Below are 24,062 nucleotides of genomic sequence, written 5' to 3' on the forward strand. Positions count from 1 at the left end.
TTCTCCGGTTTCCTCCCACACTCCAAAGACATACTGATAGGGAATGTAGATTGTGAGCCCCAATGGGGACAGTGATGGTAATGAATGTAAAGCGCTGCAGAAAATGATGGCGCTGTAAAGGCAATGCAAAATAATGATAAGCTGTGTCATCATCTAGAGGTGCTTTCATTAATCTATTAGCTTCAGAGCCCAACACTCATTGCAGGCTTCTGCATGGTCTCAAATGTCAGTGTTATGGTAATCGCCTCACAACACAACAATAAGAGGTGTGCTCTTTTGGGATCCGTAATGGATGACATCTTTTGGGTGGGGCACAATGTCAGGTTAGATAAGGAGTGAGGCAGAAGTTCATACATTATTGACATTGACTAAGCACCCAGCATATGCTAACAAATGTATTCGTATAGAGATTCCTACACTTTTGAATCTACAACTATCATGTAATGAATCTTAGATATCCTTGGAAGAAAATTCTAATGGTACATTTAGGGCTCATGCAGACGTCCGTGAAGTAGGTCTGAGCATGGACTTATAATGCACGCACTGGACACAGCTCTCCAAACTGGAGCATGACAGCTTCATGTATATCTATCTTTCCGAGATCGGACAGAGATCCACGGATGTCGGCATGAGTTTTTAGATGTGCCCATCAATACACCTCTAACGAGGGCCAAGTACATCACTCATTTACTAGCCTTTTTACACAAGCCGACAAACAATGATGGGGACAGAACAATCTCTGATACAATCAGTGTCCATACAGTACCCTGTTGACAGTACATCGGGTATGTGCCCACGATGCAGAGCCGCTGCAGAACAGCCCCGTGCCTTCCACCCTCATTATGCAAATTAGCGGCTGTGATATTTTTTCACATGCAGACTTTCCTCATTGATGATAGTCTATGGGGCAAGTCCACATGCGGACCCACAAGAGAAATTGACATGCTGCGGGTCTGAAAGACATGCTGCGGGTCGGAAAGACGTGCCGCATGTCAGTTTCCGCAGGTGATCCGCAGATGCACAGAGATGCACAGTGGACATGGGATTACTACAATTTCCATCCACTATGCTGTAACATCTTGCCGCTGCGGATTTGACGCTGCATAACACAGCATCAAACCCGCAGCGGCTCTTGACCATGAGCACACACCCTTACACATATAATGTGCTGCCAATAATTTTGTTTGTTTGCAGATAAACAACAAATGAGTCTTGCTTGTTCATTGGGTGATTGCTGGCATGTTTACATAAGCAAATAACTGGAATGTACTACACGCTGTTTCGCCGATTATCTACTTGCAGAAATGCACTTTAAAAATGTATAAATTAAGGTGAAAATAGTTGTGGTAACATGTACACCTGCAAACTCTGCTAATTGTGTCTCCATTTTGGTAGTTTAGCAATATCTATGATTCAAGGGGCTAACTAACACGGTTATTCCAAAAACTTTCTTTCATGACGCAGCTGGGTGCTCCATCTCTTCTGAACAGGGTCACTCCATGGAGATGTCATCCCTCCTTTTAACTTCAAAAATGCAGAATGCGAAAACACTCTTTAAATGGCCTGAGGCACAGACACTGCAGAGCCTCCTTTTATGGGCTGGTTAATATGAAGCAGATGTAACAATCAGGAATATGTATATTGTACCTCTACAACACTGACGGCCTATACCAGTGAACTTTTATATCCTTTTCAGTCATGAGAACATACTGTATATAGTGGTCTGAAAGTGTTCGCACCCTGATTTCTTATTCTTTTGCATGTTTGTCACACTTAAATGTTTCAGATCACAAAACAAATTTAAATATTAGACAAAGATAGCACAAGTAAACACAAAATGCAGTTTTTAAATGAAGGTGTTTATTATTCAGGGAAAAAGGAAATCCAAACCTACAGGGCCCTGTGTGAAAAACAAATTAATTGTGGTTTATCACATCTTTGGGAAGCGGAGTTCAATTTCCCTAGCGATGCACAGACCTGATTACTGTTACCTGTTCTCAATAAAGAAATCACTTAAATAGGATCTGCTTGACAAAGGGAAGTAGACCAAAAAATTCTCAAAAGCTAGACATCATGCTGCAATCTAAAGAAAATCAAAAATAGATAAGGGCCCGCACTCCAGGGAACAGTGAATAGTTCGTTCTCAGAAGGAAAGGAAGTGCATATACAAAGATAACCTTCGACACAGAACGAGAGATCAAAAGGAAATTTGAGGTGCTCAAAATCTCATTTATTTTAGAAATTCAATAGCCAACAAATGAAAAACAGATATATTCTTTCACCATTTCGGCTTACAAGCCTTCGTCAGGATTATCTGTGTGGTATCGGTTGGCGTGGAAGCTATAAAAGGTACTGCACAAGTTCATTTGCATAATCTCATTGGTGTCTAGTAGGCTTCCTTTTGATTTCCCGTTCTGTGCCGAAGGTTATCTTTTTATATATGGCAATCCAAAGAAATTCAGGAACAAATGAGAAACAAAGTAATTGAGATCTATCCATCTGGAAACAGGTTATAAAGCGATTTCTAAAGCTTTGGGACTACAGAGAGTCATTATACACAAATGGCGAAAACATGGAACAGTGGTGAAGCTTCCCAGGAGTGGTCGGCCGGCCAACCAAAATTACCCCAAGAGCACAGCAACGACTCATCCAAAAGGTCACAAAATACCCTACAACAACATCGAAAGAACTGCAGGCCTCACCTACCTCAGTTAAGGTCAGTGTTCATGACTCCACCATGTGAAAGACACTGGGCAAAAATGCTGAGCAAAAACAACATAAAGGCTCGTCTCAGTTTTGCCAGAAAACATCTTGATGAGCCAAGACTTTTGGGAGAATACTCTGTGGACTGACGAGACAAAAGTTGAACTTTTTGGAAGGTATAGGTCCCATTACATCTGGCGTAGAAGTAACACAGCATTTCAGAAAAGGAACATCATACCAACTGTAAAATATGGTGGTGGTAGTGTGATGGTCTGGGGCTGTTTTGCTGCTTCATGACCTGGAAGACTTGCTGTGGTAAATGGAACCATGAATTCTGCTGCCTACCAAAAAATCCTGAAGGAGAATGTACGGCCATCGGTGATGAGCAAGTATGAATTGTTAACCCTTTCAGCGAGCACACTCGGGTACTCGCCAAGTATTTATGACGTGCTCGGCCTCGATGTTAATGTCGCCGCAGAATGTGTCACAGCTGTTAGACAGCTGTGACACATGCAGGGATTGCAGTTTGACAGGCAATCCCTGCATGTGTCACAGCTGTCTGTCAAACTGCAATCCCTGCATGTGTCACAGCTGTCTAACAGCCGTGACACATGCCGCCGCAGCGACATTAAAATCGATGCAGAGTACGCCGCAAATACTTGGCAAGCACCCGAGCGTGCTCACCGAAAGGGCTAACAATTCATACTTGCTCATCACTACTGGCCATCTGTTCGTGACCTCAAGCTGAAGCGCGCTTGGTTATGCAGCAGGACAATGATCCAAAACACACCAGCAAGTCCACCTCTGAATGGCTTAAGAAAAACAAAAATTAAGACTTTGGAGTGGCCTAGTCAAAGTTCTGACATTGATTTGATTGAGATGCTGTGACATGACCTTAAAAAGGCGGTTCATGCTTGGAAACCCTCCAATGTGGTGGAATTACAACAATTTTGCAAAGATGAGTGGGTCAAAATTCCTCCAGAGCATTATAAAAAAAACTCAAGTCAGTTATTGCAAACGCTTGATGGCAGTTGTTGCTCCTAAGGGTGGCCCACCCAGTTATTAGGTTTAGGGGGCAATCACTTTTTCACACAGGGCCCTGTAGGTTTGAATTTCTTTCCCCCTTAATAATAAAGACCTTTATTTACAAACTGCATTTTGTGTTTAATTGTGTTAAGAAATCAGGAAGGGGGCAAACACTTTTTCGCACCACTGTACCTATGTCATATAATGGATATTATAACAGCTGCATGTTTCATTCATAGTTGGAAGTTTAGATTGAATACATAGTACATGTGTGTGGTATTCAGCCCAGCAGCTCTGTACAATTACATCACTTGTTGTTGGTGTAGGATTATAAATCCAGTTTTATTTTTCCCCCAATAACGCAAGAAAATGTTCACATGGATTTTTTTTTTATAAATTTTAAGTTTTTAATGCCCCATTGATGGGGAACTGTAAGATGCACAGACACAAGATAATGTACAGGTAACATGACAGACCGGGTGGGGGTCAGCATAACCAGGAGGTTATCAGAGCTCCAAGGAGGTTGATAAAGTACTCACCCTAAAAAAAAAGAGGAGTCCTCTTCTTTCAATGTGCTAACAAATCACTCAATGCTTTCTTCTCTAGACCTTGCAGTAAAAAACATTAACTCTCACAGCCTCCATTCAATAAAGTGCACTCTGAACCCCCGATCTTCCAATCTCTGCCCAACAATATTTAAAATACAATGATCCAAAATGATAAAAAAGCTTATATAGATAAAAGCTAAAATATTTTACTAATAGGTCAAATAGTGCACTGTAGAGCGAGACAGATTCCCTGTTTTATCCTTCCACAGGGATATAAAATTGCTCACCCTCTCCTTCCACTGAAACAAATGGACCCACTTCACTGAAGAACTCGCCCTCTGTAGAAATCTGTGCATCTCCCCATTTTGTACAAAGGAGCTACAGGAATATACAACCCCAATAGCATTAGTCAGACATCAAAGAATGAAATGACCTTCAACCCAGTGCAATTAGCATCATACTGGACATTAAAGTTGGCAAGAGATGACTCCCTTTATACCAGTAACAACAGAAGCAAAGATGCATCAAAGCCCTAGCTCCTCTGGAGACACCAACGTTCGATACAAGAGTTCAGTTCTCCGCTGACCTGTACAGAGACGGGTTGTCCACTGCACCATGACCTGGATCCCCATTACAGCAACCACTTGTGGTCTTCGAAAACCAAACAATATAAGTCTCCTTCTCCTTCCTTATAAGTCTTTGTAGACAGACGAGAGGATGGAGAAATATGTGGTTCTATTGAACAAAAATGGCAGAAAGGCTCCTCCTCTCCCTGGCAACATTTGTGGTTGTGTCTTCTGTAAGACAGATATCTCGATCAGCTTCTAACCAAGTCCATAGCTTCATCAGAGTAAAAAGTCCATCCTCTTATTGCAGATAACCACAGTCTCGGCTCCTCTTCTGAATTTATCGGATGTAACTGTGATTTCTGTAAAGCCTACTCGTCAGTGATACGTCCCCCAGTTCAGGTATAAACTGCAGCAAACCTTATGGTCCGGGACAGTCATTACATAACATGAATCACAGGCATGACACAAAAAGGGGCACCATGTCCCTGGCGAGCTCACTGTGTGGTACTGAACCTGTTGGGGAATCTGGAACCGGAATGAAGTGGCAGGAAAAAGAATATTTCCACAAGCGTTCCCACTTCACCCACTGTCCTTTTACCCCAATAAAAGAACCGTCCTAAAATTACTGCTGGGCAGGAGCAACTGTGTTCCCCAAAGTCTCTGGAGGCAAAGGTGTCACAGGATCTGGAATAAGAAATACACATATTAGAGACTTGTTGGACATTATAAACTCTGCTGTGTGTCCAGCCCAGCCGTTTCATAACTCCAATCATTACTTACCTCCCGTACTGGTTTATGTTTTATGTTTTTTTTTTTTGCATCTACAAAAAGTATTTACAGCCTGGAATTTTTCACATTTCACACTGATCATAAGAGTAAGGGTATGTTCACACGTTGCGTCGTCGCCCCTCCTGCACATTTTACAATCCCAGGAAAGAGAATGAGATTTCTGAAATCTCATACACATGTTGCTTATTTTTTCCTCGCAGATTTTAAGCAGTTTCAAATCTTTCATTTGTCAATCCTTTCAGAAGTTTTTCAGCGATTTTCATCCATTTTAATCAATGGAAATAAAACACATTAAAAAAAATCATAAAAAAAACACGCATTTTTTCAGCCAAGAGACAAGTTTTTAATGCAGAAATGCCTGCAGCAAACACTTATCAGCACATACCCTTCATAACACGTCCGAAAAAAGCGCTAAATAAATGCTAAAAAGAATTAACATATGCAGTTCAATGTAAAAATGAATTGCTGTTCCTTTGGAGCTTCATGGTAAACATGAAACACTTAAAAGACGCGGAAGCCGCTCATTATCTTATGCAGTACAAGAAAAAAAAAACGTCCAAAAAGACACCACAAACTACGCTTCAGGGACTCGAACGGTACGCACACATGTAAAAGACGAAGAGTGGACATGGCCAACAATTAAAGTGGAAACATGTCTCTATCACATCTCCATTTTTATCTATATATTACATCCAAAGATGAGTGAAAAATCTAAAAACAAAAAAGGAAAAGAAAACTTTGAAAGACAAAACAAAAGTGTTTCCAGGTCATTGACTATCCGTTGACATACATTAAAAGAATGACAAAGCCGATAGTGAGTATCCAAACAAAATCTGACCTGATGTATGATAGCTGATGGCCAAGCATTTGGAGGTCAGCTACCTCTTCCAAATACCCCATAAAAATTAAAGTTCAGCTTGGCTGAGCGGTCACGTGTTTTTAAAAGGGGAGAGCTGAGAAAGTCGCTGTCAATGGACCACGGCAGCCAATGAAAAAGGTCGGGCATTAACCTTTAAAATGGCCAAACTTTATCTCCACCGACATCATCTGTTGGGAAAGAGTGAGGATGCCCTCATACACATTAAACCGATGGGGGAACGATATCGCCAGGTTGGGATGACTTTAGTCTGATGTGTCTCGGGGCCTTAAGAGTGTGCGCTGCCTCTTCCACTTTGTGACCGACTTTTTTTTTTTAACCCAGTATTATACTTATTTCTAATAAGTTTTTATATATACTTTTTAGTGTAGGATTGTTTAATCAAGAAATACATATAGCTGTATACAATATAAGTAAGCCATTTTTCCTAAAAAGCATGAAAATTGTTAGTAAAAGTAAAAAAAAACAACACAGAATTAGTCAGTCCAACTTTAATAGAAAATAAATAAAGCAACCCAAAAATAATGAGTGCAGCAATTCTCTGCAGTCAGGTATAAAGAGGTTAGCAGCACAGAGATCTGAGAGGAGTAACACAGTAACATGCCCATTGCTCCCCCAAGTGTCTAAGAAAGAACATGTATTTGTGTGAAACTAATGTAGCAAACTGAACTTAGATGACATCTTGTCAAAATCAAATAAAATCTCTGTCCATAGAAATATTCTATATGTGAAATCAGTGGTGCCATGTAGAAAGAAAAACAAAACTTGAACACAACTGTTGGCTTTCATGCCATAGAAAATTACATCCATCATAGTAACCTGCCCATGTAACCCAAGTCTAAATTTAAAGGGAATCTGTCAGAAGAATCAACACTCCTAAGTGTCTATATGGACATGCAAGTTATAGAAAGTTGAATGAAATGATGCCTTGATATCTGCGATCCGATGTCTTATTACAAAAGATTTCTCTGGAATATTTAATAGAGTTGTTAAAATTTACAGGCAGCACAGAGATGTTCCCGAGAGTCTGTCTTTTGGGGGCGTGTACTTCTTGCCCCTGTATGACTGTGACAAATCATTGGGCAGCAACTTGAAGGAGAAAGGAGAACATGCCCCCACAAAAGCTTGGAGCAGGTACTCAGTGTGAGACGTATAAAGACAGACAGTCTGCTCTCCTAACTGGTGACCCTGTTGAGCTGTGTGTGATTACAAAGTAATCACTTATCTCTGCTCTATTTACAACACAAACACTTCTTCAGATGTCATCACAGCAGCTACAAGTGTGGGAGGAGGGCAGTAGAAAAGAGCTGAGCTTTGTTTCACTACAAACTATCAGCTCTACTCCTCTCACAGTGCTGTCAGCTCAGCATTACTGCACTCCCCCCACAAGCTGCAGGGACAAAAGTTGAAGAAGTGTTAGTAATTACACTTATCTCTGCGCTACTACCTACACTATAAATGTGAATACTAACATTTTAACTTTCATCAAGGCTGAGCTGACAGCCCTGAAATAGGAAAGTTGATAGGTTTGTGATGAGACAAAGCTCAGATCTTTTGTACTGCCCCTCCCCAGGCACTTGTGGCTGCTGTGATGAAAGCTGAAAAAGTGTTAGTAATCACACGTATCTCTGACCTACTCCTGTCACTTTGTAATCATACACAGCTCAGCAAGAAGACACACTGAGAAACCTGCTCTAAGTTATTGAGGGGCGTGATCTCCTTTCCCCTGTATGTTGCTGCTTGTTTAATACAATACAGGAGGAAGAAGTACACATTCCTAGAGGCAAACTCTTGGGAAGATCTATGTTCCGCTCATGGATCTTAACAGCTAATTTGCATATTCCAGAGAAACCCATGTTTTCTTAATAAGATTTCAGATTGCAAATATTATGGTATAATGTTATTCAACCTTGCTTGCATGCCCATTTAGACAGCATATGATGTTTTGGGGAAAACCTTGAGTTATGTATAGGAAAAAAGTCAGAAACAGAGGGAGCATGAGAAATCACATGAGGCAAAGCAACATGTACAGTCACAGCACTGCCCCAACACAGAGGCAGATTTCCTACTTTTAACCGCTTTTTTTTTTTTTTTTTAACAAAGTGCCTTTCTTTGACATACAGAATTGTTCACATGCAAATTGTACCCCTCATAACATACTAAGTGAAATCTTGCTCAAAATCTGAAATTAAAATGACAAAAATAATCTGTAACATTCACTGAAAGCTTCACAGCTTCTTCCAGTTAATTGGGAATGGGGCCTTGAAAAAACATTAAGGGTTTTGAAAGCCCAATTAGTGCTATTGCTCAATCTCTATTAGCAGTAAAATTAAAGTATATCTCATGATATGGGAAGCCTCGACTCCCAAAAGTTTAGAAGGTTTATAATGTGCCGCTCACCTCTGCATAAGAGGTGAGTGGTGCCGATGACGTTACAATCTCACACATCCACTGAAACAAGAGCACGATTGTCCAGTATGGCAAACGCTTCCTATTCTAATGAACAAGGTACGTGCATAATACCTGCCGATCGTGCACGCATCTTGGTAGGTGTGTGGGGCTGTAACATTCGATAGCGATGACTGCACCACTCCATATTGAAATCCTGCTGCATGCGTTTATTAACACCATAACACACATACAGCAGTTTTTCATTATGGAGTCCTATGGTTATCTCTCTTGTATGTGGTTGGAAATCCTAGTGGGCAAGGGTTTTGATTTGCAGGAACCTAATGACCTGTTTTTCTACTATGAGGTTGTGCTGCTAAATCTCCTTACATGGGGTTGTATCATCATTAGCATTTCTCACCTCGATGAGGAAGCGAGTGGCGCCAGAAAACCCCTATGCGCTGTTTAAGGCGAAGGATATATGTACTGTGTCACGACTGTCACAACTAGGATACAACCTAAAGTCACTTGAGCTTCACAATCACATTGAAACGTTTTCATGGTAGACTTAACTACACTCATAACTAAGAGTAGGCGCCTTGTAAGTTCTGGTAAGCTACAGTAAGACCTCCATTTAATTTTGAAGCACATTCACACACATTAATATTCACCTACTATATTACATAAAGGTTTCCAGGCTATGTAACACTATATAACTGCTCAGAAGACTTTCTGAACTATCACATTTAACACTGATATGAAGTATTCCCTTTTCCTTCAGCACTCGGCCCAGAATGAGAGGAGTATGATCACTCATTTTTGCTCACTTTCTTAATTGAGCTCACCTGGCACAGGACTGGAAGTGATGACAGAGCCTCCCTGCATTGCGGCTACGATGGCGGGGCTATGAGATGCAGCTGAATTCAGGAAGGATGGCAAGTTAGGAAGGGCTGAAGACATGGTTACAGTAGGGTTATGTGTAGGTGGGAGTGCCCCTCCAACAAGACATGCTGCTGGAGGAAAGGTGCCATGCATGGAATGGTGAATTGAGTAGGGGTTAGTTGAAGGGCTGTGATGAAAAGAGTCAACTAAGTCACTACCCATATTAAATGGGACAGGAAGAGGCATGCTGGGATGCTGATTACCAGGCACCGGTGGCTGGGAAGGAACTGGTACTGCTGTTGGGATCATTGGGTTAGATGTTTGTTGACCTGTGTATGAACCAGAACCTGCAAGAAAGAAATTAAGATAAAGTGAATTTTATTAATACTAATATACAATAGTATATGTACTTTTTAACCTCTTCACGACCGATGAAGTATATTTACGTTATTAGCCGTGTCCCTGCCTTTGATGAGGGCTCACACGCTGAGCCCGCATCTTTCCCCAAACTTGATGGCTGATTTTATCAGCCATCAAGTACGTCTAACAGCAGCATTTAACTGGTTAACAGCCATGTGTGGATCTCAAATCGATCTGCAGCTGTTAACCAATTAAATGCCGCTGTCAATCACTGACAGCAGCATTTAACATATGCAAACAGGAAGTGTGTCATTGAACCCGCCCATCATGGCGATCGCAAGGCGCCGAAGGGTTGTCATGACAGCCGTGGGTCTGCTGAAGACTACCGTGCCTATTGTCACAATCCTACTGTGAACGCCAGCTCGTGGCCGGCGTTCACAGATCGTGATTTTTCCTATACATAGCAGTGCTGAAGCACAGGGGATCGGACGATCGCTGCTTCAAGTCTCCTAAGGGAATAAAAAAAAAAAAAAAAAAAGTTTTAAAAAATATTAAAAACAAAAAAACCCCACAAACGTTCAAATCATCAAATCACCCCCCCCCCTTTGACCCATTAAAAATAAAACACTTAAAAACAACAAAAAACAACAACACATATTTGGTATCACCGCATTCAGAAAGGTCTCATCTATCAAAATATAAGATATATTAATCTGATAGGTAAATGGCGTAATGAGAAAAAAAAACCTCCAGAATTATGTTTTTTTGTCCGCCGCAACATTGCAATAAAATGTAACAGAAGGTGATAAAAACATCGTATCTACCCCAAAATGGTATCAGTAAAAACATCAGCTCAGGGCAAGAAAAATAAGCTCTCACGCAGATCCCAAAAAAACGAGAACATTACAGGTCTCGGAAAATGGCGACAAAAAACAAATTTCGGAATTTTTTATCACCACTTATATAAAAAAAAAAAAAAAAAAAAAAAAAAAAACTTGATATGTTTGGTATCTGCGTACTCGTACTGACATGGGGAATCATATTGCCAGGTCAGTTGTATCATATATTGAACATGGTAAATAAAAAATCCAAAAAAACATTGTGGAATTGCACTTTTTTTGCAATTTCACCACACTTGTAATTTTTTTAAACTTTTCCAGAACACTATGTGGCAGAATGAATGGTGTCATTCAAAAGTATAACTCCTCCCACAAAAAAACAAGCCCCGATATGGCTATATGGCTGGAAAAATAAAAATGTCATGGCTCTTGCAAGAAGGGTAGGAAAAAACAAAAATGAAAAATCGACTGGGGGTGGAGGGGTTAAGACAGAATAGTGTTTAATTAACAACTAGAAACCTAAGGCCACCATACACAGACTAACGTGGGCTGAACCAGCAGATATCAACGGGTCCGGACGACAATCTAATGTGTATGTGGGCTCCCAACAGACGATTGTCAGGAAAGGTAAAGAACTGGCATGTACAATTTCAGACTGATGATTCTTTTATCCTTGGAGAGAAAAAACAATGCCAGAGATATCTGGCAGCAGCTCTCTCATAAAGAACACCGGAGTACTCGCTCGGCCAAGAGAGCGCTCCTGTGTATGAGAGTGTGGTGTGAGATAGCTGCTGGACAAACCATCTAAAGACAGTTTTCAAAAATGTACGAGGGGCTTTAGCTGAAGCAAATTGTAAGATCCTATAGTAATGCAAGTCATGCGTGATTCATTGACATTGGCAGAAATGTATAGACATCAAAAATTGTTGTTGATTCAAGCTTGAAGGAGGCTGGTTATTGGAGCTCCAGGGCGCTGTGTGACAAAGATATCACTCAATGACAGCGGGCAGGTGGAGGAGTCCTCAGGGCTGGTGCATAGAAGTATGCAATAGAGATCTAAAGTTTTTGGGAGACAAGTCATTTTAATCGCATTAATGGCCCTGAATCATGGGATGGGAAAAATCTTCCAGAAATCTAACAAGGTGGTGGACAAAAATTTTAAGGAAGTTGAAATAAAAAGGATGATGCTAAACAAGTATAAAATGTATAATGCAGAAGTCTGGTCACTCACTGTGTGCTGGACTGGGCTGTGCTGCTCCTTGCGGCTGACTATTTACTGGTGGCTGCGCGGAGGACGCATTTGGCTGAACAATCCCCTCTGAGCTGCTAGTTGTACTTGCAGGCCCGGGTGTGACCGATGCTTGTGGTACTGGGATGGAGTGGGCAGTGGGCGGCACCGGCTGACCACTCGGTGGGGTCGGGTGTTGCTGCTGGTGCTGGTTCTGAATCTGCTGGAAATGTTGCTGACGAGCCCTCAGTTCTGCATATTTTAACTGCTCCATATGAAATGATTGTCTGTCTGCTAGAAGCTGCTGTCTCTGGTATTCCAGCTACAAAATAAAAAAATAAGGCACAATTTTTTCAAGACGGGCTGACCAGATAATTGGCCACAAATGTATTAAAGTCTGAATGTCACATTCAAATACTAAAAGACAGTGATGAGCCACATCAGTAATAAAAACCTTGCGGCCTTTTCTTAGACGGATTGCCCCCACATCCAGAAATACAACTGTTAAGAGCTGCTGATAAGCGGGTGCTCAAATTACCCCTCACATGTCCTACATTCATGTTACTGAAACTGAACACAAGTGACATAGTTAAATGATGGAAATATATCAATCGATAAACTAGGGCGCAAATATTTGCCACTCGAATACTGCAGCAAGATGCCAAGATCACTTGTTTCTGTGATGTCTAGCTTGTCAGCGCTATTACCACAGTATCACTACTACTTGGATTTTATCAAAATGCTTTGGTTGGATGCATATTAATTATTTGTACATTTTAAAGCAAAAATTTAGTGATGAAAAATCCAATCAAGTGAAGGTCATCATTTTATTTTCAAAGAGATCCTGTCATTAGATCCATGCTGTCCAAACCATGGACAGCAGGAACCAGAGCCTGGCTGTGCGACTGCACCCTGAAACGCTGCAGTATTTCAGTGAGAAATGGTCTCAAAAGTCAAATGGACACTTCTATTAATCCGCTGGAGTGTGGAGAAACTGGTCTCTCCCAATGGGTGTACAAAGGGAGAGACTTGTAATCAACCAGAGGTGTGGTGAGAAGCTGGCTGGGGGCCACACTAGATTACTCAGATTCCTCCCTCCCTATAGTCCCCGGACAGATTTCCAAACCAGGATTTTCTCTGAAATTCTGCAGCAGTGTCTGATTCATTCTGCCCATGATTGGTCAGTATGGATCTAGTGACAGCTTCCCTTTAAATACATATGGCATTTAACAGGGCCAATCTGAGGGCCCGACTACCACATTTAACTGCTGCCCCTGCATATGTGTTGTGTGGAGGTCAGAGATTGGATGGAAATGGATCCCTCTTTCCATTAGTTTGATCACCTAATTACTCCTGATGCCAATGGAAGCCAATCCTCGACAGATGATGGCACAAGCGCATTTTGCGCCAACGTCATCATATGGTTTAGTGGCTAAAGTTAAACAAGTGGGAAACATAAATGAGAACGTACAGCTTCCCTCTCTCTGTCCATGATGGTTTCAAGCTCCTCAAAGTGCCGAAGTTTAATTTCCAGCTTTTTCATCTGAGTCTCTACTAGCAGAGCCACCAGGGACTTGATCTTCCGCTCCTCCACTGCTGCCAGGTGCTAGGAAAGTAGAAACAATTCAATCATTACTGAGATACTGAGGCCATGCAATATTCACAATCTCATATCACATAACAGCTGATAAAACAGACTGTACATCTGCGGTTCCCACAATACCAGTACGCTGCCAACTGTAGGACCAGATACCTTACTCACCTTAGCCTTCACAGCAGCGGCAGCCAAAGCAGACGCAGCAGCAGTGGACAGGTTGCCTTCTCCAACCTCTCTTTCTACCTTATTCTTTACTTCAGTCTCTTCCTTATCTGTCTCTTCTGATCCTTCTTTGCTGTCTGAAACTTTCTCTCCATCTGCTGAAAAAGAAACAAAGTAAACAAGCCTGTTACTGTATATCTTGGGAGGATTCTTGACGCTGTGATCCTCATTTAGATTTTCTTAGCAATTAGTGTGAAATTCTTTCCTCCAAAGGTTAAAACACTCATCTAATAGTAATAGTAAACTAGACTCCTCAGCACTATAGGTTTACATGTCTAGGTCAGAAAAGTAACAACCATGGGACTTTCAAGCCATATTTCCATATGCAAAAATACTGTGGGGCCGATTCATCAAAGCTTTCATGCCACAAGACTAGTGTAAAAGCTTTGAGAAGTTGCAATTTTTTTTCGCGCAATGTAGAGCTGTGCAAAAAAATCTGTGACTTTTTGTGTTTTCACGTGATTTTGGTTAAACTTCACCGAAATGGGTGGAGCATGGCATAGTCATATGATTCATGAAAAGTGGCGGCGTTTTTTTATGCAAGAAATGCTACTCCAGTTCCTGACCAGAGTAGCATTTCTGGAGCAAACCACTCAGAAGAGGTGCACGCCTCTTCTACTCCATCAAGACTGGTATAGCACGAGCATGCGCTACGACAGTCTTGATGAATTAGACAGTTTTGTTTTTTTTCTGCAGGTGTCAGGACCAAAATGCACAATAGAAATCTGCTGTGATTATTGCATTCTTGCTGCAGATTTGACAGCTATTTTTAGTGCAGAAACATGCATATAATTGCGTTTTTCCCTACATTTTTTCAGACGCCCCAGAGAAGCCTATAAGGCGGGTGTGGGGGTACACACATCCAAAAATGCACAGTTCAAAAGCATTAACAGTGGCCATGAGTTTTCATGAAATCACATCCACTTTGCTTGATCTGTTAAACGGAGATTTTCTGTGCAAAAAATGCAAAAGGAAAAATGCATAATTTACACCACATGGGGACATGTGCCCCGGCTATGTACTGTCTAACTTGCTGTGAAAACAATTATTAGGAATGAAATTATTTACTAAAAAAGACATGTCAGGAGAGCAGACGAGTCCTCTTTAAATAAGGCACCAACTCTAATATAAAATAATAAAAATTAAACAGTCTTGTAACTATGTTAGTTAGATCAAAGAAAGGAATTTTTAAGGCTATAAATACATTTTCTCCTTGGAATATAGGCAAGTTATGATGTATTAGAAATCATCATATTTCAATTGACAGTGACAGAATCATATTAAAAGGCTTTTCTGGGCGCACAAAAAAAAAACAAGAAACACAATCTGACTATCCCTGTAAATAGTCCCCAAATTCCCCCATTACCTTTATTTTGTATTTTAGGTTCCACTCAGCCCCCTGCAGCAATCCTTTTGATTGGTTATTGCTTACATCAGTGCACACTGCAGAGCTGCTGCTCTAAGCACAGGCAGCAAATCTCTGCAGTCTGTGCTTGGAGTGAACTGTAGGAGGTGCTGGAGGTCACATCACCACATGTGACAGAGCAGGAACACAGCAGAATTTTAACAGCAAGTAAAATATTTTCTGGTAGTTTTTTGCTTTAATAATCCATGCGCCTGAAAATGCCTTTAAAACTTTTTAAACATGCTGGAAATCTATTAAAACATGAGTGTGTTTCACTTCAAGGCTGCAAACACCTACCCATATCAACATCACTCTTCTCAGAGTCCTTGTCTGTGTCAACATCCTTGTTCTTATCCTCTTCTTTCTTGGTAGCATCAATTACACGTTCCTTTGTGTCCTCCTCAGGTGCCGGTTCACTGGGAGAATCCTTAGAATTATAGTAGAAATGGGAATTGCATTATGACCAATATAATAATTGTAAGGTAGCGCTAATGATCATGTTGAGGGGCACTCACTTTACCGGGTCAATTAAAGCACACATGCAACATTTTCCAGTAATATGAAGTCCAGCAGTTTATTACACATCATAAACTGCTTATAACATAGTCCATCTCAGTGGCTAGCAGGAATGTTACACATGTAATATCCTAGAGCCTTTTCAGTGGCAGCTATGCCCGCTTGGCTTCAGATACAGACTTCAGCAAGGTACAACATCAATATTCATTTAAAGCACCGTTTTTACCTTTGCCGGGTCTTAGCTGCTTCTATCAGCTCTGTTCTGCCACAGCTGTGGTTTAAGGCTCACCAGATGTGGTCTCCAGGCCACGTGCCTTCCAGGGCCAACGGTGTCCCAGACACAGGGACCAGGCCTCTTGCCTCTCCAGGCTAATGGTGTCCCAGACACAGGGACCAGGCCTCTTGCCTCTCAAGGCTAATGGTGTCCCAGACACAGGGACCAGGCTTCTCCACTGTTTCAAAAACCACCAGGATTTATATATCCTTCTGTGCGCACAGGACCTGTGATGATGTCACAGTCATGTGATCAATCACCTGAAGGGGAGGTACGTGGTCCGCCAGAACACACCCCCTCTAACATTTTGGCAATGCAGCAAGCCACTACATTACATATCCCCCCCCCTGTTCAAACTTGTGGGGTTGAACACATAATATACCCCATCACATTATAACCCACAGTTCATACAGAGACCATGCACTTGACATTTGCGCTGCTCAGCCCCTGGAACATTAGTCATCAACATTAGCCCATTCCTTAGGGACCTACCATCCATCATTGTCTACAACTTCGTCAAGTCACATTTTCTAGTCGTAACCTTGTCAGACCTCCCCCACTCCCAGCGGTCAATACAGCAGTGCGACTCACTTGCACTTGTATATAAAGTCCGGTCCGACTCCGTACTGTCTCGTACTCTATTGAGACGTTTGCATGGGCCTCTCAGACCTGCGTTACGGGAGATCTCACTACCTCTAAACCCACGTCCACTACCCTCAGGACATCCTGAAAGGTCTCTAACTTCTGCTGTAGCTGTTCTAATATTTAGGGGGCCCTTTCTCTGTCTGGTCTCACAATTTATAGAAGGCTGCCATCTTCTGCTGCTCAGGCAACGCTGTCTTTCTATTCGCAGTCTGGCAAGATTCAACTGTTGTACCTCTCGCAGGTGGGTCACTCGGTACTCCATCAGCATTCGTATATATGCAAGATTTTCTTCTGTGCCTACAGCAGAGAATGACACCATGCAGTCTTCATCCGGTATCCAGTCCTGATGATCACGTGGACTGCTTATTTTTATCACACCAGACTTCTTTACCATCATTTGTATGGTTCGGCCATTTCTCCCAATGAGCTTTCTTACCAGAGCATGAGGCACCCGGATGACTTCTTCCCGCAGACTTTGAGCTTTTCTCATAAGCTCCAGTTGTCTAATGGCTTGTTCCGTCTTCAACTGGACAAACCGCTTCGTGCGAACACATCGCCAGTGCATGTCACTTAGGATAGCCACCCTCTTCACTGTGACTTCGGTTGTGGACAGGACCACCAGCTATTTAGCTTCTGAGGTCGAGTACACCTTACAGGCTCCCACGGCCTTCTACAACTCTTCATGCACTGACTCTCTGGTGCATTCTTCTCTCAAATCTTCGGGTACATCTATGAGGCACTTGTACCGAGATGTTTCTGTCTCACCAGTGGTTTCCAGACGATCAACCAGCTCAGGTTTCAGGGACAACTGACTTTCAGCTTCTTCACCCTGTATGCTTTCCCTGAGCTGCCTCACAGCTATGAACTCAAGATTTCTCGTCATGACAAGTTCCATTCTATACTTATCATCTTTTAACACTCTCAGCTCTCCTCAGGTCCACCTTCTCATGGTTTAAAGGATTAAGCGCAATTTGTTTGCCCTTCTCCTTCTCCAAGGAGGCCTCGTTCACTGATTGGTACTTTGCAGGCGACCTTTGAGCTCGACAACTTCTTCCTCTAGCTCAGCTACTCGCCTCTCAGCAACCCATCTCTGAAGCTCTTCCTGCTTCAACTGCTCCTTTATCAGCAGAATTCTCTCAGACCTGTCTCCAATGCGCCCACTCGGCTCTCGACAGCCAGTCTCTCAAGCTTCTCTTGCTTCAAATGGGCTTGTAGAGTCTCCTTGAGCTCCTTGATCTCGGTTCTTACATCCACCGAATCATCCAAGCTCGCATTATTCGAGGAGGCATTTGCTTCATACCTCCCTTCTCCGATAGACTCCTCCATCTTTTTCTGCTCAGCTTCCATCCTGCCGATTCTATCCTTAAGGCACGTCTCTGCCCTCTGGAGATCATCACAGAACGTCTGCAGCTCCTTCACCTGAGCTTCAAGTCCCGAGATCTTTCTGCGGAGATCATCATTCTCATCACGGGTGTCCTGTAGAGTAGTCTCAATCACTTGGCGCATGTGCTCTGCATCCGCCTTATCCTCTAGTTTTTCCTTAACCTTGAGGAGATCCTCATAGTCTCTCTTAGTTTGTTGCAGTTCCCTATTGAATTTTTCACGCATCTTTTCTGCCTCACGGTTGTGACCAGACACTTCATCTTTTAATGCCTCTTTCAGGGCAGATAGCTCCCGGTCTCGCTGGTACAGAGAGTCCTCCAGCCGCTCCTTCTCCTGCATTAGAGGCTTTACTTGGTCCTGGAATTGCTGCAGCTTCCTCATGAGTTCACCATACTCCTTCTTGGATTCACACAGCTCCCAGTCGAACTGTTCACGCAGTTGTTCTAGGTCTTGATCACGTCCAGAAACTTCATCCTGCAGCGCCCCTTTTAAGGCAGATAGCTCCCTATCCCTCAGGTGTAGACCCTCATCCAGCCTTTGCTTCTCCTGCATTAGCTGCTTCACCTGCTCCTGAAATCTCTGCTTCTTCCGCATCCACAGAGCCTTTCTTCACTTGGTACAGCTCTAACTGTACCAGGGAGAAACGATCTTTCATCTCGCACAACTCATCTTCACACTACGCTTTGTCAAGCTTCAATTGAAAAACCTCCACTTTATTTCTCTGGAACATTTCTTTCCATTTGTTGATTTCCTCGCTGCTTTCCTCCAGTTCTCGCTGCAAGTTCCTCACAACCTGATTTATTTTCTGCAGTTCAGACTCCAGGCTCAGCTTGTCCGGGGACACGTTCTCCATGTTTTTCCTTAGTTGCTGCACGTCACTCTGATACTGCTGCCTGAGAGGCTCCAGCTTTTGGTCATGATTGGCCACCTCCTCTTTCAGGGCTGTGGGTTCCAGATCCTTCTGTCTCAGTAGATTATCCTGCTTGTAACGAATCTGCAGAACTGCATCCAACTCTTCCACCTGATCTTCATTGTTGTCTGATACTGTACCGGAGGTTGCTACTGGCAACATCACCTCCTCTTCCATCCTGATCTCCTCTGCTTCTAAAGGAGGATCCACACTTGGAATAAAGGCACACAGCATTGCATTTTCTTTATTTACCCTTTCAGCAAAGGCTACAGGAGCAACTTTTTTGTGGCCCTTGCGCCTTCGACGACGAGAGGGGGACTTTCTCACCTCATTTAGCTCCTCCTGACCTTACTCTCTTTCTACTTTCGTAGTGTCTCCGTCACTTCCCATGGTGTTATGGACCAACAAGTCACCTCCCGCTTTGATGTCAACCCCTTCTACTGGAGCTACCCAGTTATCAACGGTCAAATTGTCATTTTTAGGCGGTACCAACCCACGACCAGTAACCAATTTTGGTTTTCTATGCTCCACCCTCTTTTGAGACTCCACCCCCTTTTGGACAACCACACCTATAGGGGGTACTTTAACAAAAAACCCGCAACAGTCTTAAGACCCAGTTCACACCATATCTTACTGCGTCCCTGGGAACTCTGTGATAGTACCGGCGCCACAGGAGAACTCAAGGAACGGTCCGCTGCCACCTTTCTGTAAAGGGCCAACAGCTCCTGCCCTTCCCGTACCACGTCCTGTTGTCGTTTCTCAAATACCTGCTGTTGTTTCTCAAATGCCTGCAGCGAGTCCTGTTGTCGTTTCTCAAATGCCTGCTGCTGCGATTTTAACGGCACTTTAATCGTTCAATAGCTACAGTCTCATTTGCTGCTCCCTTCACAGCCTTCTTTATCATCTCCTGCATTTCTTCAGGACACTCCATTTTGCTGCAGACCGTTTGCAGCCGGTCATCCAACCACTTCTCCATTCTGGGAGATACTGCTCCATTCATAGCCATTGCGGTACGCTGTTCACACTAGGCACTTCACACCGCTCTCCCCGGAAAAATTTTCGTGGCCCCACCAAGCCACAGCAAACCAGGTTTGAGTGCGACGCCAATTTTCGTAACCCCGCTGAGTTACAGCCAGATGCTTTAATCTTCGTGGCCCCGCCAAGCCACAGCAAGATGCTTGCATCCACATTCGTCGTCCTGTGCCGTTACCCCTTGCAATCAGGCTACAGTTGCCCGCATTCTCCAACCAATTGTAAGGTAGCGCTAATGATCATGTTGAGGGGCACTCACTTCACCGGGTCAATTAAAGCACACATGCAACGTTTTCCGGTAATATGAAGTCCAGCAGTTTATTACACATCATAAACTGCTTATAACATAGTCCATCTCAGTGGCTAGCAGGAATGTTACACATGTAATATCCTAGAGCCTTTTCAGTGGCAGCTCTGCCCGCTTGGCTTCAGATACAGACTTCAGCAAGGTACAACATCAATATTCATTTAAAGCACCGTTTTTACCTTTGCCGGGTCTTAGCTGCTTCTATCAGCTCTGTTCTGCCACAGCTGTGGTTTAAGGCTCACCAGACGTGGTCTCCAGGCCACGTGCCTTCCAGGGCCAACTGTGTCCCAGACACAGGGACCAGGCCTCTTGCCTCTCCAAGCTAATGGTGTCCCAGACACAGGGACCAGGCCTCTTGCCTCTCCAGGCTAATGGTGTCCCAGACACAGGGACCAGGCTTCTCCACTGTTTCAAAAACCACCAGGATTTATATATCCTTCTGTGCGCACAGGACCTGTGATGATGTCACAGTCATGTGATCAGTCACCTGAAGGGGAGGTAAGTGGTCAGCCAGAACACACCCCCTTTGACATTTTGGCAATGCAGCAAGCCGCTGCATTACATAATATAAATCAACACTTGGAGCCTGTCATCATGAGTGATCATTTTAAAGTTTGTTTTATTATTTTTAGTTATCTTCCTGTGATAGGATAGGGAAAAATTTAATGAATGCTGAGATTTCAACCGATTGGACCCACAGCGATTCCAAGAAAGGGGTTTTGCAGGACCCTCCAGGATGGAGAGAATGTCAAGCATGTGCTCCATTCATTCTCTATCGGATCTCTGGAGAGTACAATCCTCGGCAACATAACTTATAAGACCTAGTACCATCCCTTTAAATTTAGGATTAAGGAGGTTGTCCACTAACCTAATTCAGTTACTGTTTTTGCCAGAAATGCCAAAGTGAAATGTCCCTCATATACCTTTTTTGCCAATCTTCATGTAGTTTTGTGTCTTTCTGCTTCACTTCCTGTGCCCTGACACCAGTTCTGCTGTATAAGTCATCACTTCCTCTTCAGAGTCCACTGCTCTGTTCTAACTATATTTCCCATCATTCCTTGTGCTGGGATGTAAACCAGCAGTGATGCCACCCTCGGTAACTCCACCCCCATGATCACACATATCCTCAGCATAATATCCTGTCTGGGATATTGCTGCAGGCAAATCACTAGAATAGAAGTAAAACAAAACACCAGAACAACAGCTCTGACAATAAATGAAGATTTTTAGTACTCACCATTATCCAAGGGGTAACATTTCTCCTTGCGGAGAGTGACACGTTAAGCATGTCAAAGTAAGGAGACTTTTAAGCCGCAATGCTCTTCTGGGAAATATGCAAATTGTCTCTTCAGAGAGAAAAAGGTTTAGAACTCTAGTGCCATCTATAGGAAGTAGCAATTCTAAAAGTCAATATCGACCCTTTAACGAGCCTACTTCTTATAGGTGGCACTAGAGTTCTTTTTCTCTCTGAAGAGACAATTTGCATATTTCCCAGAGGAGCATTGGGCTTAAAAATCTCCTCACCTTGACATGCTTAACATGTCACTCTCTGCAAGGAGAAATGTTACCCCTTGGATCCCGGTCTGACACCTCTCACCCAGCCAAACCAGATCCCACACTTTGCAGTGACGAGGGGCAGTACCTTGAAACACAGTGTTTGCAAATTGAGGTTCTGGTTCTTATTATTATTTATTATTATAGCGCCATTTATTCCATGGCGCTTTACATGTGAAAAGGGGTATACATAGCAAAAACAAGTACAATAATCTTGAACACAATGTGACAGCGACTGGTACAGGAGGAGCGAGGACCCTGCCCGCGAGGGCTCACAATCTACAAGGGATGGGTGAGGATACATTGGGTGAGGGTAGAGCTGGTCATGCAGCGGTGGTTACTGCAGGTTGTAGGCTTGTAGGAAGAGGTGGGTCTTCAGGCTCCTTTTGAAAGTTTCCACGGTAGGCGAGAGTCTGATACGTTGGGGTAGAGAGTTCCAGAGTAGGGAGGAAGCACGAGAGAAATCTTGTATGCGATTGTGGGAGTAGGAGTTAAGAGGGGAGTAGAGAAGGAGATCTTGTGAGGATCGGAGGTTGCGTGCGGGTATGTAACGGGAGACTAGGTCAGAGATATATGGAGGAGACAAGTTGTGAATGGCTTTGTATGCCATGGTTAGGGTTTTGAACTGGAGTCTCTGAGCAATGGGGAGCCAGTGAAGAGATTGACAGAGAGGAGAGGCCGGGGAATAGCAGGGGGACAGGTGGATTAGTCAGGCAGCAGAGTTTAGGATAGATTGGAGAGGTGCGAGAGTGTTAGAGGGGAGGCCACAGAGCAGGAGGTTGCAGTAGTCAAGGCGGGAGATGATGAGGGCGTGCACTAGTGTATTTGCAGATTCATGGTTGAGGAATGTGCGGAACTGGGAGATATTTTTGAGTTGCAGTCGGCAGGAAGTGGAAAGGGCTTGGATATGTGGTTTGAAGGAGAGATCAGAGTCCAGGGTTACCCCAAGGCAGCGAGCTTGAGGGACTGGGGAGAGTGGACAGCCATTGACATTGATAGATAGGTCAGTTGGGGGAGGGGGGTGAATGGGATGGCGGAAAGATGATGATCCTAAGTCATTTGACAAGGCTAGTTAAAGGGTCACTATTGACTTTTAGGATTGCTACTTCCCAAAAGTGGCACTAGAGTTCTAGTCCTCTTCCTCTCTGAAGAGACAATTAGCATAGTACTCACCATGAAATCTTTCTCGCTGCCTTCATTGGGGGACATGGGAACTATAGATTAAGTCTGCTGCCACCTGGTGGCTGCCGGTGATAATACACATTAACAAAAAAAAAAAAGTCAGCTCCTCTCCAACAGACTATACCTAGCCTTCTGGGTCCCAGCTCCTCAGTTTGTCAGAAAGTAGTAGGAGAAGCAAAAGAACAAAAGTAAAGTACAACTACCTCAAAAGAAAAAACACTTAGAAATGATGTGAAACGATGACCAAGTAGCTGTTTCACAAAGTTGCAGAACAGCCGCCTGGTGTCAGACGGCCCAGGAGGCTCCCGCAGCCTGTGCAGAGTGAGCCCTAACCCTGACTGGGGGAGATCTAGCCTTTGCCTTACATGGTTCCAAAATGGTCAAATCAAGCCAGCAATGGTCGCTTTAGAGATGGCCAGGCCTCTGCACGGGCCTTCCGGAATGACAAACAAGGCAACTGAATGTCTGCACAGACCACTGACTGACAAGTAGCACCACACAGCTCTGACAACATCCAGCTGGTGCAAAGCTCTCAGCAGGATGAGACGGCGAAGGGCAGAAGGAAGGCAGGTTAATGACTTGGTTAATGTGGAAAGCTGAAATCATATTAAAGAGAAAAGACAAAGCTACTCCCTGGAGAAAAGTATTGACTTGAAGCTTGGAAGCCAAATGTCTCAAACAGAACAGCCAAGGCGAAAACCTGGCCCCTGAGGGAGCTAAGAGCCAGTACCGACACCAGGCTGGACTGCAAAAAGGAGAGGAGCACTGGCAAGGAGAAGGACAATGTGGCAACGTCGCTGGCATCACACAAACGAAAATAGACCTT

The 24,062-nt window shown here is 43.4% G+C and overlaps 1 protein-coding gene across 5 annotated transcripts in view; it reads right to left on the reverse strand.

Annotated features, from left to right (window-relative positions):
* Nucleotides 1–4,417: 4,417 nt before the first annotated feature.
* Nucleotides 4,418–24,062, reverse strand: part of SMARCC2 (SWI/SNF related BAF chromatin remodeling complex subunit C2) — an 86,176-nt gene continuing 66,531 nt past the window's right edge. For 2 of the 5 annotated variants that reach the window (XM_073663736.1, XM_073663734.1), the window contains 6 exons: nucleotides 15,731–15,860; nucleotides 13,972–14,126; nucleotides 13,681–13,815; nucleotides 12,213–12,531; nucleotides 9,746–10,129; nucleotides 4,418–5,530 (listed from right to left, as the gene is read on the reverse strand). In XM_073663736.1, the coding sequence (XP_073519837.1) occupies nucleotides 5,469–5,530; nucleotides 9,746–10,129; nucleotides 12,213–12,531; nucleotides 13,681–13,815; nucleotides 13,972–14,126; nucleotides 15,731–15,860 (1,185 nt within the window). In that variant the 3' untranslated portion in view covers nucleotides 4,418–5,468. The remainder of the gene's footprint in view (nucleotides 5,531–9,745; nucleotides 10,130–12,212; nucleotides 12,532–13,680; nucleotides 13,816–13,971; nucleotides 14,127–15,730; nucleotides 15,861–24,062) is intronic. The other 3 variants (XM_073663737.1, XM_073663735.1, XM_073663738.1) reach the window with 3 other exon arrangements.

The sequence above is a fragment of the Phyllobates terribilis genome, unplaced genomic scaffold, assembly GCF_046119375.1.
Source record: "Phyllobates terribilis strain yellow unplaced genomic scaffold, ASM4611937v1 Scaffold_2__4_contigs__length_985480577, whole genome shotgun sequence".
Taxonomy (NCBI): Eukaryota; Metazoa; Chordata; class Amphibia; order Anura; family Dendrobatidae; genus Phyllobates; species Phyllobates terribilis.